The sequence below is a fragment of the Gadus morhua genome, chromosome 7 (genome assembly GCF_902167405.1).
Source record: "Gadus morhua chromosome 7, gadMor3.0, whole genome shotgun sequence".
NCBI lineage: Eukaryota > Metazoa > Chordata > Actinopteri > Gadiformes > Gadidae > Gadus > Gadus morhua.
This window is the reverse complement of record NC_044054.1, coordinates 28,605,515-28,624,151: the sequence shown is the minus strand read 5'-3', so window position 1 is coordinate 28,624,151 and position 18,637 is coordinate 28,605,515. Positions and strand designations below refer to the sequence as shown.

General features: G+C 42.1%; 1 protein-coding gene, 1 long non-coding RNA gene and 1 pseudogene across 3 annotated transcripts; 1 reads left to right on the top strand and 2 right to left on the bottom strand.

Moving 5' to 3' along the window:
* Window positions 1–85: 85 nt before the first annotated feature.
* LOC115546977 (uncharacterized) lies at window positions 86–12,694 on the top strand. The gene is made up of 4 exons (XM_030360858.1): window positions 86–207; window positions 8,098–8,846; window positions 11,634–11,794; window positions 12,122–12,694. The coding sequence occupies exons 2-4, from the start codon at window positions 8,129–8,131 to the stop codon at window positions 12,266–12,268; spliced, it is 1,026 nt and encodes a 341-aa protein (XP_030216718.1). The 5' UTR covers window positions 86–207; window positions 8,098–8,128; the 3' UTR covers window positions 12,269–12,694.
* On the bottom strand, window positions 4,128–5,150 carry LOC115546989 (uncharacterized). Of its 2 annotated transcripts, none has more exons than XR_003977318.1 (3): window positions 4,598–5,150; window positions 4,437–4,501; window positions 4,128–4,312 (listed from the first exon to the last, which is right to left on the bottom strand). It is a non-coding gene; the product is annotated as an uncharacterized LOC115546989 (long non-coding RNA). The 2 variants fall into 2 exon arrangements; XR_003977319.1 differs by having other exon boundaries at window positions 4,437–4,490.
* A 3,712-nt stretch (window positions 12,695–16,406) lies between the features above and the next one.
* LOC115546974 (tripartite motif-containing protein 35-like) lies at window positions 16,407–18,413 on the bottom strand (annotated as a pseudogene).
* Window positions 18,414–18,637: the final 224 nt, after the last annotated feature.

Below are 18,637 nucleotides of genomic sequence, written 5' to 3'. Positions count from 1 at the left end.
CCAACGTTGATTGGTGCATAGCTCACATTTTCAGTGCGCGCAAGCACGCGCACGGGACAAGAGCATAGGGCGAAGCCAGACGGCTACGCCTACAATCTTAGAACTAGAGTTATAATAACATAACTATCGTTATCTCTATCACTCTGGGTCCGGCTAAACAGCGGCAGCGGCGCTACTGGGCTAACACACCTTTCATTCTCACCAAAGGTACGGTAAAACGTCACTATCCAGTGAAAACCTACGGAGCCCCTCTGGTGACATCTGGGAAAATAATAATAATCTGTTTCCCCGATTTAGTGATCTGTTTTCCCTATTTAATAATCAGTTTTCCCGATTTAGTGATCTGTTTGCATGATTTAATAATCTGTGGCCACAATATAATTAAATGCGGGAACGAGATTATAACTTTGACGCCACAGTTTAATAATTCATGGGAACAAGATCATTATTTTGTGGCAACAGTTTAATAATTCGTTGGAACGAGATACTTATGTTGCGGGCACGAATTAACAATTATAAAAGGAGTGTGGCTGTGTTGTCTATTGTTGCAGCATGGGTCAGACGCATGTCGGCTATGGACAAGATAGAAGAGTTATCGTTCTATTTTAACCTCAGAATGAATTACAATGACATTCTAAAGTCACTTGCTGTTAGGCAAGGAGTTATTATAAGTAAGAGACACTTAATTAGGCTGCAAAAAATGCACGAGTATAGCCAAAGACAATATGATGACGTCGGTGACGTGATAGACTTTAGACCTGCATGTGTTTTGATATGGGTAGGTCAAAATGTCAAGCCGCATAATAGTTTTATAGCCTTTTTTTGAGTAAAAAATAGGGTGTGTTGGAGTCATTTAGAGGTCTTTTGTGTTGAATATTTCTAAGTAAATATATTTTGAGTCTCAGGCTAAAAGTATGAGTTATGTATTATAAAGTATATGAAATATTAATCTAATTTTCATTCATATGTATATTTATGAATTTTGTGATGATGTGGTGATTAGTCCTTTGTGTCACCTGGGGAAATAGGTGTGTCACGCTCTACCTGGAGCCGGAGGCCCTCATAGGGCAGGCTTATTACTGTTGCTCAGGTTTTGGCTGGCAGGGGGCCAACAGTTTTCTGTACTCATTATTTCGCATTATTGGACACAATATTGGACGCATTATTTGACATATTATTTTACATTGAAAGTCCTTTTTTGTACAATACTAAGAACCCTGTTTTGGCCGCAAAAACAGTTACATTGTTTGGAGTCTTTATGTTTCGTTATTTCCTGGATAGCCAACCGGAGTTATTGCTTAATAAATGAATCAACACAAAGTTAAACACTCTCTATGCGTGCTTCCGAAGAAATGTGTGTCGGACCATCTCTGCCTTAGGAACAAATAGGGCAAACAAAGGGTTTGCCACTTCAGGGTGGGTTTATTGAGAAAATAAGCTTTGTGTTATGTGTGGGGCAGTTAGCTGAGTTCACCAGATGTGCTTTGATATGGGTAGGGTCAAAAGGTCAAGCCGCACAGGGGCGGATCTACTGGGGTGGCATAGGGTGGCAACTGCCACCCTAAAAAAAGCCTTGCCACCCCAGCTGCCACCCCAGTTGGCAGTGCCAAATTCATTTTTTTTTTTTTAGGGGTCCAAGCCAACAGGTTGGATCCCTATTGTTTTTGTAAGGAAATTATATATCTTCTAATTGGCCAAAGGAATGTTCTTCAAACTATGAGGAAACCATCAAGGGGCAAACCCGAGTCTATATAAAAAATATGGCCAAGAATTATTAATGTGGGCGGGAGTTATTTGGCAAAGGAAAATTGTCTTTGGAACTTTCGCCACAGGGCGGCGCCAAAAAACGAAGACATTGTCTATCTCCTATTTGGCCAATGGAATGTTCTGAAAACGCGTTTTAGGCTATAACTCCCACACCGAACCTCCCACAGTCAAAACCTTTATATCCACATGTTGTTCACGGTAGCATCTTGAACACATGCTTCTCGTTGTGCCGGCGAAATGCACATTTGTTGTCGCGTTGTGCCGGCGAAATGCACACTTCTTGGACCCCTGCATAACTGCTTGCAGTTCTAGTTAGGGGTCCAAGCCAACAGGTTGGATCCCTATTGTTTTTGTAAGGATTATTATTAGGGGTCCAAGCCAACAGGTTGGATCCCTATTGTTTTTGTAAGGATTATTATTAGGGGTCCAAGCCAACAGGTTGGATCCCTATTGTTTTTGTAAGGATTATTCTTTTTATTAGGGGTCCAAGCCAACAGGTTGGATCCCTATTGTTTTTGTAAGGATTATTAGGGGTCCAAGCCAACAGGTTGGATCCCTATTGTTTTTGTAAGGATTTTTCCTATTATTATTAGGGGTCCAAGCCAACAGGTTGGATCCCTATTGTTTTTGTAAGGATTTTTCCTATTATTATACTTACCTCCCTGAAACTGTGCCCACAGCCCAAACCGTAAATGGTGCACACGCCAATTGCATGACTAGATCCAGGTACGGCACCGCTACTCAGATAACAAAATCCAGACACGCCGGCCACTAGGTGGCGCTATCCCAAGGAATACGCGTTTGGGGCTATAACTCCCACACCAAACCTCCCACAGTCAAAACCTTGTACGCACATATTCACTGGAGTCTGCTGCATCTTTTGGCATCGGCCACGCCCATTTGCGTCTAGAATTTTTTTTCGCGAAAACCGCAAAACTGCCTTTTCCCTACTCCTCCCACATTTCTTGACCAATCGACACCAAACTTTGCACACGGCATCTTCAGACGCACACGCAAAGAAACCATAGACACTTTTTTGATCCGACCTTCGACGACGAAACAGTAGCGTTTTGAATATTGGTTTATGAGCTAAATTAGACGTGGAAAATCAAAAATCCAAAAAAATCCAAAAGTAGACATCGGAACGAGTCCAAATTTTACACACATGTTAGCGCTACCCTTAACGGCGTTCGAATAAAAATTCGGAAAATTACGCCCTAAGGGGGCGCTATAAACGAGGAAATTGTATATCTTCTAATTGGCCAAAGGAATGTTCTTCAAACTCAAGGGAAACCATCAAGGGGCAATCCCGAGTCTATATAGAAAATATGGCCAAGAATTATTAATGTGGGCGGGAGTTATTTGGCAAAGGAAAATTGTCTTTGGAAAATTTCGCCACAGGGCGGCGCCAAAAAACAACGACATTGTCTATCTCCTATTTGGCCAATGGAATGTTCTGAAAACGCGTTTTAGGCTATAACTCCCACACCGAAGCTCCCACAGTCAAAACCTTTATATCCACATGTTGTTCACGGTAGCGTTTTGAATACTTGCTTCGCGTTGTGCCGGCGAAATGCACATTTCTTGTCGCGTTGTGCCGGCGAAATGCACACTTCTTGTTATACTACCTCCCCGTGAAAGTGGAACCACAGCCCAAACCGTAAATGGTGCACACGCGCCAATTGCATGACTAGATCCAAAATCGGCACCGCTACTCAGATAACAAAATCCAGATACGCCGGTCCCTAGGTGGCGCTATACCAAGGAATACGCGTTTGGGGCTATAACTCCCACACTGAACCTCCCAGAGTCCAAAAACTTGTACACACAGATTCACTGGAGTCTGATGCATCTTTTGGCCTAGGCCACGCCCATTTGCGTCAATGAAATTTTTTCACTAAATCGCGAAAACCGCAAAACAGTTTTTTCCCTACTCCTCCCACATTTCTTGACCAATCGACACCAAACTTTGCACACGACATCTTCAGACGCACACGCAAAGACGACGACGACGAAACTGTAGCGTTTTGAATATTTGTTTATTAGCTAAATTAGACGTGGAAAATTAAAAATCCAAAAAAATCCAAAATTAGACATCGGATCGAGTCCAAATTCTACACACATGTTGGGGCTAACCTTAATGACGTTCGATAAAAATTTCGGAAAAATTCGCCATTAGGGGGCGCAATAAACGAGGAAATTGTATATCTTCTACAAAATTTCGCCGCGAAAACGCTACACTGACTTCTCGCTACTCCTACCACAGTCAAATCCTTTGTATCCACAGGTTCAGGGAAGCGTTTTGAACACATGCTTCGCGTTGTGCCGGCGAAATGCACACTTCTTGGACCCCTGCATAACTGCTTGCAGTTCTGGTTTTTTTTATTATTTTTTTTATTCATTATTAAATGCCCAATAAAATAGATGTAATACATGTATGATAATAGCGTGTGTACTAATAACTCACCATAACTACTGCTGGCCCCCACATTGGTCCGATCACCGAGTATCGATCTTTGATTATTCAACCGAATATCAGCACCTGCTACACGACAGAAACATACGGTTTAGCGGTTATTCTATGTGCATATATTTATAGCCGATAATAATAATAATGATAGAGAGTGTGAGGGATCTATATATTATACGTTGCTATAAAATCATCTTACGTGCGCGTGGAACCTGATGCCTTTTCACGCTCTCATAGCCGACGTCAGAAATCACTACGGAAAAACTATGTATCAATCAGATATGGGCCGCGTATACACATGGTCATAGTCATGATATAATAATAATAATAATAACATATTACACTCATATGAATACTTACAGTCAGTAGGCATAGTTGTGCAGGTTGTAGTAGCTGTTTTTCTTTCTTCTCCTTTCTTCTGCAGCCGCTATGACGAGTCTACTAGCTTAGCCTAGCGCTCAGACGTTTGGAGGATCAGGGTGTTTGGAGGATCAGGGTGTTTGGAGGATCAGGGTTATCTTCATTCTGCACTGGTTCGATATATATCCCCTATAGGTGATCCACAGAATACCCGACACACCTACCCCCCAGTGTTATGACCTCCTGACCAATAGACACGCCGTTAGTGCGCATGCCTAGATACCATTGGCCTACGCCTACTCATTCACACAATAGACTATCTACTAATGATACGTAGGTTAATACATATATCTTATAATAAACGCAATTAATAGAACATCCTTTAATAGTATCATGATAACTCCTAATATGTTGTCTACGTGATCCACAAACGGACCCTCATATGGTGAACACCTCTTTTTAACCCTGATATGCTTATTTATATGTATATATATAGCATATTACTATACAGGAGATTATGGGGTTGTTTACCGTATCCCCATCCCTATAATACGACGACCACTATATATATATATATATATATATATATATATATATATATATATATATATATATAGGTATGTATTAAGAGGCTACATATAATAATATTCAACACTTTATAATATCAAAACACACACACCCACACACACACACACACACACACACACACACACACACACACACACACACACACACACACACACACACACACACACACACACACACACACACACTTTCACCTAGGATGGCTTATGGTTGTCTACCAGATGTAAACATGTAACCCTCCGGCTGTTGGCGACGCTAGCCAGAGGGGCATAGAACAACACCATACACATAAACATTGCCTGAAAGCTGTGTCTTAAGTGCCTTAAGTGCCTTAAGACAACACATGCAAATAGAGGATGAGGCATCCCATTAAAACGCCTCACACGACCCTAGCAGGTTCGCACTCTAGTTGACTCCATAAGGAGAGGAGAACGTAGACCCCCTTATAATAAATGAAATTATTAGAACATCAGATAATAGTATCATGATAACTCCTAATATGTTTTCTAAGTGATCCACAAACGAACCCTCCTATGGTGAACACCACTTTTTAACCCTGATATGCTTTATTTATATGTAGGCATATTACTATACAGGAGATTATGGGCTTGTTTACCGTATTCTCATCCCTATAATACGACGCCCACTATATATATATATATATATATATATATATATACATATATATATATGTGTATTAAGAGGTTACGTATAATAATATTCAACGCTTTATTATATCAAAACACACACACACACACGCACGCACACACACACACACACACACACACACACACACACACACACACACACACACACAGACACACACACAGACACACACACAGACACACACACAGACACACACCCACACACACACACACACACACACACACACACACACACACACACACACAAATTCACTTAGGATGGCTTATGGTTGTCTACCAGATGTAAACATGTAACCCTCTGGCTATTGGCGACGCTAGCCAGAGGGGGCATAGAACAACACCATACCCCATTAGGAGTCGTAACTCCTAATATGTTGTCTAAGTGATCCACAAACGGACCCTCTTATGGTGAACACCTCACATACACACACACACACACACACACACCCACACCCACACCCACACCCACACACACACACACACACACTTAGGCTGGCTTATGGAGGATGTGGTTGTCTACCAGATGGTAAACATGTAACCCTCCGGTTATTGGCGACGCTAGCCAGAGGGGCATAGAACAACACCATACACATAAACATTGCCTGAAACACTAAACACTAACACTAACACACTAAAAGAGAGGAAGAGGCATGCCATTAAAACGCTTCACACTACACCTAGCAGGCTCGCACTCTAGCCGACCCATAAGGAGAGGAGAACGTAGACCCCTATATTAAAATACACAGCATAGCAATAAGTCATTGATATAACAACACCAACCGGAAGTGCTGTCATAAACACCCCACCACCCCCCCTCCCCCCAACCGGACGTTGATATTTTCATAAACCTACCCAAGTGGTGGTAAGTATTAACTACTCACCTGCTGCCAAACCATTCATTGTAATGCGTAGTAGCGTAGTAGTTTAGGCAATCAGATATTTTATGATGATTGAATGTGGAAAGGTTGAATATTATACTGTGCAATGTTCATATGCACATGCATGTGAACGCATGCATTCATATGTGTGATTCACTAATGTCAATCTCGGGTTGGTTTAATCCTCACACGGTCACATGATACCTGGGGCAATTTTCTGTATCAGCAGCATGCATACGCAATGATGCAAAGCATCATTGTTTTGTGATATTTTTGTTTTAAGATCTGGGGTATCCTGTAGGCAGGCTTTGTATTAAAACACACACAAATTACTGTGAGGTCATAATGCGCTCAATGATAGCTTCGGGAAGCTGGACTCGTCATAATGTCTCGTGTCAATCAAGTATCTGCTCAAGTTCTAAAGTTTTCATTCGCCCTTTGACGCCAAGTAGAGGTAAGTCATGATGAACTATAGCTCTAAGTACTAAAGTGGTCCCATTTTATGTCAATGCTATTATAAATCCGTCCATGGCACATTATTACATGTCAATTATACATTTATCGAAGTGTAAAAGATGCCACATTTTGCTCGATTGAAATAAGGTTAAACCTTGCTCGGAGCGTCGTGGACCTCGGGCCCTCCACGGCCTCTCTCACCTCGCTCTCCAAACACCAAAAGGCCCTTGCCTCCTCTCAAAGTTCAATGTAATTTTAGAAAGTCATCTAACTGATCGATAATGCTAAACAATTATGTATGTTATTGTAAATGGTTTTTCACGGTGAAAACACTGATTGATTTATCGTTAATTGTCGTAACCTTCTGTCCCCATAACCATAAAGTCGAAAGCCATAACCGTAATACCGCATGAATATAAACAGATCGGTACATTTGTGGAACGTTCTTGCTGCATGTTTTCACGCCATCGCACTTAATGAGGGTGATATCTGAAGCAATGCTGCTGCTGGAGGTGTTTTAACGACTGCATTAGCTCACTCTCTTACTAGCTAGTGGCTACTGACGTTTATGTTAGTACACGGTTCGGTATGCGCTGTACTCACACTCGTGGTTGGTTCAACTTTTCAGTGTTGAACCGTGACTTATACCAAATTATTCGGTGTCTTTATTGACTTCCAATGCAAGTAATGTTGTTGTAAACTTAATGAGACACCGTGATAGGAGCGTACAACTCATGCTGTATTATTCTCTTTTCAATTTTTTTTCTCAATACGCCATCACTCACAGACTTAGTTTCTTGTAGGCTACCAGAAATCAAAATTGGATGAGTATGCTTCAGACCCAAGCAGTGGTCCAATCTATGTATGTGGTAAAGACTCCATTAATGAATATAAATTAAATATATTTTTATTACAGAGACTCATAGAGAGATTATCGAACAGCGACGATGGACAGGAAGACATTGTTTTCTTTGCGGACTCAACTGACCCCTGCTTCCATCATGATGGCGGACAGGGAGTCCTACACCGAGATGACCAGGCTTGTCCCCGCCCCCCCTACTGAGGCCCAGCCCCCGGGCCTTAACCCCCGCTACAATCTTAGGGATAGGCTCCCCTGGTGGGCTGCCCCAGCTGGTGGCAGCAATGAGAGGATCGTCCTCCCTCCCCCTGCTGAGGCCAAGCCCCCGGGCCTTAACCCCCGCTACCCTCGTGAGGGTAGGCTGCCTTGGTTGGCTGTGGCTGAGGAGGCTGACGGCCAGGAAGCCTGGATCACGGCGGCCCACTCCGACACCGTGTCCCCCCATGCATGGGCTCTGGGTGCCGCCTCGAGCCAGGGGACTTCCCCGGGCCAAACCCCCCCTACTGAGGCCAAGCCCCCGGGCCTTAACCCCCGCTACAATCTTAGGGATAGGCACCCCTGGTTGGCTGCCCCAGCTGGTGGCAGCAATGAGAGGATCGTCCTCCCTCCCCCTGCTGAGGCCAAGCCCCCGGGCCTTAACCCCCGCTACCCTCGTGAGGGTAGGCTGCCTTGGTTGGCTGTGGCTGAGGAGGCTGACGGCCAGGAAGCCTGGATCACGGCGGCCCACTCCGACACCGTGTCCCCCCATGCATGGGCTCTGGGTGCCGCCTCGAGCCAGGGGACTTCCCCGGGCCAAACCCCCCCAGGTGAAGAAGTTGTATACTTTAGTGTATTGCAAATATAATTGAAGTATACAAAAGTTATTACAAGTAAACTTTTTCTTTTTGTGCTTAAATTAAAGTATGTTTAACGTATGTACTTTTCAAAAGTGTACTTCGCAATAAATGTCATTAAGTTCCACTTTAATGTACTGAAAAAAAAGTACACTAATTCTGAAATACTTAAAGTGGTATTGCATTGTACTTATAAAAAGTGTACTTTATTGTAAGTGTATTGTAAATTGTACGTATGTGTACTTAGAAAAAGTATACTTGGATCCCTATTGTTTTTGTAAGGATTTTTAGGGGTCCAAGCCAACAGGTTGGATCCCTATTGTTTTTGTAAGGATTTTTAGGGGTCCAAGCCAACAGGTTGGATCCCTATTGTTTTTGTAGTGTTTATTTTTATTATTTGTACCTCCCTAAAAGTGGTACCACAGCCCAAAGCGTAAATGGTGCAGAGACGCAAATTGCATGACTAGATCCAGATCTCTTCGGACTACGCAGACGACAAAATCCAGACACGCCGGTCACTAGGTGGCGCTATACCAAGGGAAAACGCGTTTGGGGCTATAACTCCCACACCGAACCTCCCACAGTCAAAACCTTGTACCCACATATTCACTGGAGTCTGCTGCATCTTTTGGCCTAGGCCACGCCCATTTGCGTCAATGAATATTTTTCGCTAAATCGCGAAAACCGCAAAACTGTGTTTTCCCTACTCCTCCCACATTTCTTGACCAATCAACACCAAACTTTGCACACGACATCTTCAGACGCACACGCAAAGAAATTATTGAACTTTTTTTGGATCCGACCTTCGACGACGAAACAGTAGCGTTTTGAATATTGGTTTATTAGCTAAATTAGACGTGGAAAATAAAAAATCCCAAAAAATAAAAAATTAGACATCGGATCGAGTTCAAATTTTACACACCTGTTGGTGCTAACCTTAATGTCGTTCCATAAAAATTTCGGAAAATTTCGCCATTAGGGGGCGCCATAAACGAGGACATTGTATATCTTCTACAAAATCTCGCCGCGAAAACGCTACACTGACTTCTCGCTACTCCTACCACAGTCAGATATAAAAAAAGAAAGACAGGGAAATCTTTGATAGCACTTCCCCTGAATCCCCATTTGGCTCTTCCAAGCATGCAGGTAATACACTCTACTTTGGGAGTTATTCTATGTCACCGCGCTTTGAGGGTGGCATTGTATGTAAATTATTGGAATCGGTGAATAAAGTGATATTTGCACTCAAGTTGGACTGATGATTGACATCTGATAGGAATATCTCATGGACAAATACCGACTTATTGTTAACTAAAGTACATATTGCAGCTCTCTTTGCATATATTTTTAGCCCCATGCCCCTGCTGGTGTAATAGTGCAGGTGTTTGTTGTAAGGCAGGTTGATTTTGTAATTATTCAGTAATAATTTATTAAATTTTGTCTGAAACCTTTTATGTTTAAATGTAAGGCTTTACTCATCCCACAATCAATTAAATATAATGTTATTGAGTCAAAATATCTAAATGTGGGGGCTTTCCAAGTAAATATTGATTGATATGGCTTTAATTAAATCGGCATACTGTATATACTTCTGCCATAGGGTGCCACCCCTCAAAATCTCCTGTCCCCCTCTTGCCACCCCATGAATATTTTTCTAAATCCGCCCCTGAAGCCGCATAATAGATTTATAGCCTTTTTTAACATGAAAAAATAGTATCCAATTAAAGGGTGGGGTTTTTGAGAAAATAAGCTTTGTGTTATGTGTGGGGCAGTAAGTTCAGTTCACCAGATGTGTTTTGTAGGTCAGAAGGCCAAGCTGCATAATCGATTTATAGCATTTAACATTTAAAATCTTATGAAATCAAAGGGTTTTTTTCTGGAGAAAATAAGCTTTGTGTTATGTGTAGGGCTGTTAGCTGAGTTCACCCTATGTGTTTTGACATGGATAAGTCAAAAAGTGAGGCTGCATAATAGATTTAAATGATCTATCAACATTAAAAACTGTACAAAAGATGTCTTTTTTGACAAAAGAAGCTTATATATCTGCTATATATAATTAGGGCTTGTGTGTCCCATTGTTGTGTAGTGACAGGCTTGTTAAACGTGGTTGATCTGGTTGATCTGGTGGATCTCGGTTCTAGGGTTTATCTGTGGGTGCGGGGACTTTTTTTTATTAAGCTAAACTATTTGATGTGAGTCATATTTAAACGTTCATACCAGAAAGGCCCAACCTTAAAATGCCAACGCTTTGATTCTGACCTGGCAGGTTTGTGAATCTACTAGTGGTTTGGTTTGAAGTCTATGGTTGAATCTCTACCTGGTGAAGGTATGCAGATGAAGTCAAGTTGGTTTTAATGATGAATATTATCTATTAATCTGTAATACGGGTTGAGTCAGAAGTTACAGACACGATTTATTTTCCTTGATCATCGCTTTGCGTGCTCTTAGGAGAATTTGGGATTCTTTAGTCTGATGTGCCCTGTGACTTAGGTCTTTGTGACTGGGGTCCAGCAGGAGAACATTTATTGGGCTCCGCTCGCAGCTTCTCAGTGCTCTGAGTGCGCGCGTGCAGAGATAATTTGCACGCTCGCAGTTAATATCTACGCTTGTGAAATAATATAATGCGCCCTAATGCATGTTTTATCACATTAGTGCTAGATGGCACTAATGTGTCCACATAGGTGAAGGCATATTAACAGATGAAGTCAAGTTGGTTTTAATAATGAATATTATGTATTAATCTGTCATATTTTGATTCAGATCGGGTGACCCCTCACCACGACCTCCTAGTGAACATGGCGACGACCACAAAGAAACACGCTGACCTCGTGTCTGAGCCATTGGGCAGGAAGAGGTCAGACGCTCTGCCCGGCATCGGAAGAATTCTCGGACAGAGGCTGGCGTCGAAGGGCTTTGAAAAGGTGCAGGAGCTACACACACCACTCTGAGGCCAAGGGACGGGTTGGGAATTCAAGGGGCTTTGAAAGTGCAGGAGCTACACACACCGCTCTGAGGCGGTGTGTGTTCAGTCAGGGGGCCGTTAGAGGCATGTTGTCAATACTATGAGGGACATGTATTTATGCCTTTAGAATTAACAATGAGGGGAGACTATATGTTAGCCCTGCTGCTGGGGACACGGTCACCAATCAGCTCAGTTACTGCCTGATAGGATGGTCTGATAACATGTTTGTTGTATCCTCTCTCTGTGTCTCTGTCTGTCTGTCTGTCTGTCTGTCTGTCTGTCTCAGGCCTCCATGGTGGTGGGTCATTACAATGTGCTGGGGAAGGACGAGGTGCGCTTCAATCGCTGGCTGCACAACACATGCGGGGCGAATAATAAACAGCAATACGACTGCCACAAGGCCATCAAGGAGTGGACCGATTCCTACATGTAGGCCGCTCTCCTCTTTTATCACACATCCTTCTCTACTCTTTTTGTTTCTTTTTTTTGGCCTGAAACGTAAGCTCGCTGACTGTTCAGGGACGCAACAACGACATCAACATAAAACCAGATGGTTGTTTGAGACTTTGCTCAGTTTGACTCGTTTTAAGAAAACAGCTCTATACTTTTTGGATCTAAATGATCTGAAACAAATGTCTACTTTAACTCATGAATCAATGCCATAATCAATGCCATAAGCAAACTAAAAATGGTGCACTATGATTACACAATATGATATTATGGGGTGTGCAGTGTTTAATAGTAAAGGGTGAACATGGCTAAATATGTCAATGTCATAAAATGTTATGGTTGTTAAGGCAACCAAGCAGAAACAATAATAATAACAATAAAGAAACAATAAAACAAGAATTTTGATCGACTTTTCTTCCGACTTCCATCGTTAATCAGGTTTTAAATGGCTGAAGACAAAACCACACGCCATAATAAATAGTTTGTCTTATTCTGGTTATTAAGGATCTCATAAATTCCCATTGGAATGTATTGATGATGGAACAGCTTAATGAAGATGCCGTAATCCATTTGGACGATCAAATAGAAAATAAAACAATTCTGAACCATTATAACTTACTGGTAGAGATGTCACTACTGCATTTCACACTGAATTGTTGCTGCCTTTTTATTTTATTGTCCTAATTTAAACAAATTCAAAATGTAACCTCCTTTTGAATCGTTTCTGTAATGAAAAGGCAATGCCTTTTCATTACAGAAACACCTGCCAGGAAACACCTTTTGGTAATGAGACATTTTATTTCACACTTAACCTAGTAGCCAAAGCTGTCCTTAAAACACCTTCTGAGCTGCGACACTAAAGATGGTATTGAACGTCTGTCTTAATATGCATAGGCCTATGTTGTAAATGTGGCTCATGAATAATAATAAAAAAAAAATGTATCCGTTTTTTATAGCACTTTTCTAAGTACCTACTCAAATACGCTTTACAAATAAGAAAGGAATACATACAGACAGTCCAGACAATCAAACAAAAGGGGAAAAAATAAACAACACCACATATAGGCAACACATTAAGAGAGCGGGAATAAAAACCATTGGAAGTCTTTATAACAGTTTGGTTTGCGTTCACCTCTCCCTGTTGAAACAAGACATTAAAGGGCCCCTAGATAACCAGGTAAAGGTCCCACGGCATGCTTCTTTATGGATGCTTTAATATAGATATTAGTGGGCCTCTAATACAGTATTTGAAGACGTTCCCGAAATTCAGCCGTTGTGCAGAATTACAGCCACTACGAGCCAGTCGCACTTTGAGCTTTCCCCAAGTGCACCGTTTCGGTGTCTTTAGCTTTAATGCAAATGAGGGGGAGAAAGGCGGGTCAAAGAGGAGGGTGGGGGTGTTTTTCCATTGCTTACGGATCAACAAGGACAATACAGAATATGGTTCACAACACAGAAATAAAGAGCAGTACTCACATGGTTCCTAACTCCTAGGTCCCACTGTTGGCGCCAGAGCAGATCTACTGGAGGGGCATTGGTCTCCACCGTTTGACCTCAACCGACCTCATAGTCAAACAGACCAGAAATGCTATCAAAAACTAAACACATTTTTCTTTCCTAGAAACAATATGCTGTCCTTGTTGTTGTCGAGGCTATAATAGCCCTATGCAGTTTACGCAGCCACACACACAAAGACGATAATAAAAGCCCACACCGCTCTCGTCACAAATGGGTTGCTGCCCCTTAGTGGCCGCTGTATGTCACTGTAGGATGTAGTGTTGTTTTAAAACTTTTTTTAATAACAGAAATCTGATTTAAGTTAGAAATCGTTTTTCTGAGAGTAACAATTCAGAACTCCGAAAAAATAATCACATGTGGCCCTATCCTTTTCCGTATCTAGGGACCCCAAGAGAGACCAACTGCACAAAAACAAAAATCAGTCGTGTTGTATTTGTACTCTACACGATTTATTTATTCAGAATTAATAGGGCAATACCTAATGGCATTCAAAATATGAATTCGAAAGCTCATATACCTGTACATAAATAGAAGTCCAACTATTACTCTCCAGAAAAACAGCAATCGTCTCAAAAGATTCCTCAGTTCCCCTTCCCCTACACCATATGTCGGCATCTTACGTCCTACAAAAAACCTTCTGAAGCACACAATCAAATTCAAACATGTCCTTTACTAGATGCACAACTTGGTAGCACTTATTGAATATATAGTTTGTCTGGAAAATAAATCTTATAATTTACAACACAACAACTACACGCAACAAGGAGGTTTTTAAAAGCAATGTTATTTTGCAGGTATCATTTACAATATTGGTGTGTGTGTGTGTGTGTGTGTGTGTGTGTGTGTGTGTGTGTGTGTGTGTGTGTGTGTGTGTGTGTGTGTGTGTGTGTGTGTGTGTGTGTGTGTGTGTGTGTGTGTGTGTGTGTGTGTTGATGAGCACTCGTCCCATCACCAGGACCAGATTCTGCTTCTCTTGATCACAGGAGTAGATGGAACCGTTCAGAAAAAGTACTAAAACCTTTCCCCGACAACTTAAAAAAGTTCAAGACGATGAACTGCATCTGGGGCCCTTCCATCACCCACCCCACAATGCATCACCCTTCACAACTTTTCAATTAAACAAATTAAAATATAAGAAAAAGATTTCAGGTTACGGAATAAAACGGTGTACTCTATTAAGATTGCACATAAATACTGGGCAGCAGCGAAGTAAGCTCCTATAAAATGTAGAATCAAACGTCCGGCTTCATGACATCAACTGTTATACGAACAGCTACGACCCGCTACTCGCATATTCACGTGGCTAAAGCAAATAACACACTGCTATGGCCGAGGTACACAAGATGAAGGCTTTTTAGTCTTGATATTCAATGAGGGGCAGACAAGGTTTTCTTCACCAGGTCACAGACTAACAAGTGTGACCCGGGACAGGAACGCTTTCCATTGTCCAGCGTAAACGCTGATAGGCCACGCCCACTTAGTGAAATAATTGTGTACCGTTATGAATGATTGGTCAGGAGGTTCAATATAAACATATCCAATAGTCTTTCGGGATCACTACGTGCTCACACACACTTTTTGCCAGACCCTGTGAGGCAGAGAAGAACACAACGGATTGACTGCTGTAATTTGTCTGCTCCAGACACATTTGAAACACACCCACGAAGCTTTGATCCAGTCTGAAAGAAGTCACTGTGTGCTAGGAGTTTTCTCGATGTTGTGTGCCAATCAATCGACATATTCACCATGTGAATGAGGCTTGATGCAGTACAAGAATGTCAGTGGCTCAGAGGGATAATCCTGTGTACAGGTGATCCTTAGGTTGATAGTTTGAATCCTGTATAGAGCGTCATTGCCACTCGTTTAAGAACACAACTTTGAACAGCACCTGAAATTCATCAGGCTCATTAGTTTCCAAGAATCTGACTGCCAAGACACAGTATGGCATTAAGGGGAACTTCTTCGTTAACCATTTTTCCTTCATAATGAACTCTGTCATACTTATATTTATTCCGCTAGTGTTCTTGACAACAAATTTTATTTCCCCAGAATCTCAAAGATTTTTCAGGTATTTTCATTTAAGAAAGCCCTTCATTCACTTGAGAAATGTGTGCTTGGAGTTTTCTGGATGTTGTGTGCTTATCAATAGACATTTTGACCATGTGAATGAGGCTGCAGTTCAGGTTTATAACTGGAACATCTTTACTTAAATATGACAATGTGTTATATTTATATATCTTCCATTTGTGTGTTCTGGACTTTTCATTTTGCTCAGAGTTAATCACCGCTTGCGGTTATATTTTGTATTTGTATTTTCTTATTTTATTTTGCACTACTGTTATCGGTTATTTGCACTATCCTCCTTGCTGCTGCAACCCTGCCAATTTCCCCACTGTGGGACTAATGAAGGATTATCTTAACTTATCTTAAGAGTACCTGCACCCATGGTGAAATGACCTTTGGAAAGAGATGGTCGGTAGCCTTTTAGCATATATGTATTAATGCCGTTTAAAAGTAGGCTATGGTGACAATGCCTAACTGAGCCTATTACTTTAACTAAGTCAGAAAGGTCCCAGGTCAGTTAAGCTCTCTGGGGAGAGGACTCCGAACCAACACGCCCTCATCACAAATGTTTTGCTGCCCCTTAGTGGCCGCTGTATGTAACTGTAGGATGTACGTGATCACATTTGCAAACACCATTTGACCCCATTTATTTTTAAATAATCTCTCAATCCTGTTCACATACCAAAAGAAACATTATTGATTTCAAAATCAAACTGACAATCAGGCCTTCCAATTACCTGTGAAGCTCCCCCAACAATCACCCTGATCGATTTAGAAACTAATACTAATACTTGGTTATGTCCCACATTCACGCAATACGTAATCCTGTTAAATTTATTAAGTAATAATCCATAATTTTACAAATTAAAACTATAACATGATCTTACATAATTAGGAAACCACAACATTAATCTCTGACCACCTGACAAGAAAACATGCATGTCTTAACATTATTATTTGCATTATTCAAATCCTTGTTCTTTTTTCCATTGCTTACGGATCAACAAGGACAATACAGAATATGGTTTACAACACAGAAATAAAGAGCAGTACAGGTAAACTCACATGGTTCCTAACTCCAGAACCCACTGTTACAGCTCCTTCCCTGGGGAAACCTTCAAAGGAACTGTATCAGTGGAATTGATGAATGGTAAAACCTTCGATTTCTCCAATGATATGGTCTTCTTCCATGAGTGGAATGTCTGGTTGGTTTTAGGATCACTGAAGGATATTTCAGTGGTCGGACCCCACTTCATTCTGATCCTCTGTAACTTCTGCTTCGCTGGGAGATCAACCCGTTCTCCATATTGATGTGATGATTCTGATCTGTATCTACCGTTATGTAATCCTATCTTACAATAATGAACAACGCTGCTGCGGCAAAGAATTTTTTTTACACCCAGCTCCCACTGAGCGCTGTCTTCCACCTCTACCTCACAGGTAAGTGACTCAGTGACTCAGATCCCAGCATGCCATACTTCAGCCTCTCTGGGTTCTCAGGGAGCTGCTGTCTCGCTCCACGTCTCACGCTGGTCAGGTCCTCAGACAGGTGGAGATCAGGGCCAGCGGTGTTGGGGTCCAGGATCACAGGAGAGTAGGAGACGTTCTCCTCCAGCTTCTTCCAGGCTGCGTAGGCCAGGTTGCCCAGGTGTTTGGCCACGTCCAGCAGCGCTCCCTCGGGTAGAGCTGGCGAGGGTGGGGGCTGGGCTACTTTCTCTCTTGTAGCCTTGAACTTCTTCAGGAAGGAAATGTCTCCAGCCCCCAGCTGCTGCTCCGTCTCAGTGACTGTGTGCGAAATGGTTTCTATCTGCTTCGACAGCTCCTCAATCTCCTTCTTCATCTTCTGACCTTTCAACTTCTTTTCGCCTCTCAGCGCAGTGATCCTGGACTTCTCTTCATCTTTGAGAAACTGGTGAAGCTTCTCAAACTCCTTTTGAATCTGTCTCTCGGTGTGCGCGGTCTGGACATCAATGTGCGCTGCTATGTCCTCACACTTTCTCTTGGTCTCAACAAAGTCGTTTAACTACTCCTTCTCGGGTTTTAGTAATTTCTGAATTTCTTCTCTGCGGCTCGGGGCAGCTTCGTCCACAGGAAGGATTCTGTGGTTGGCGTGTTTTTCCGAATCTCGACAGATGAGACACGCCGTCTCCAGGTCATCGAGACAGAAGAGCTTGAGTTTCTCACCGTGCAGAGGGCAGAGATCCGCGTTCTCCCGCTGAAAGGCCTCCAACAGGTTCTTCAGAGCGATGTTCCTGGGTGGTTCGGTCTTTGAAGATCTCCTCTTGCAAAGTGGACAGTTCTGTTCCTGGTTTTGCGTCCACCATGTCTGTAGACAGCCTTTGCAGAAACTGTGACTACACGTTAGGATAACAGGGTCTTAAAAGATGTCACAGCAAACCGAGCAGGACAGATCGTCAACTAGGGAGGATGTGTACGCCATTGTAGTCACAGAGTGAATCCAAAATGACTGATCAGACAGCTATGTGAGGCCTTGTGTTTATTTATGAATAAATAAATAAAAATAACCGTGCTCCAAAGAACGAAATGTAAACCAATGCATTCTGAATGGGAGTGTTTCTCAGATTTTTCCATGCTACACAGAACGAAATGTACACCCATGCAAATAAAGACTTCATGGTCATAATAATTTAAATATCATTAATCTCCTGAGTGTGTAGGGTGGTATTCTATTTTTTTCACCGGGGCTGCATCCAGTCACTTGACCGTCATGGTTGCTATGGTGGTTGCTATCGACCGCCCCCTGACCTCC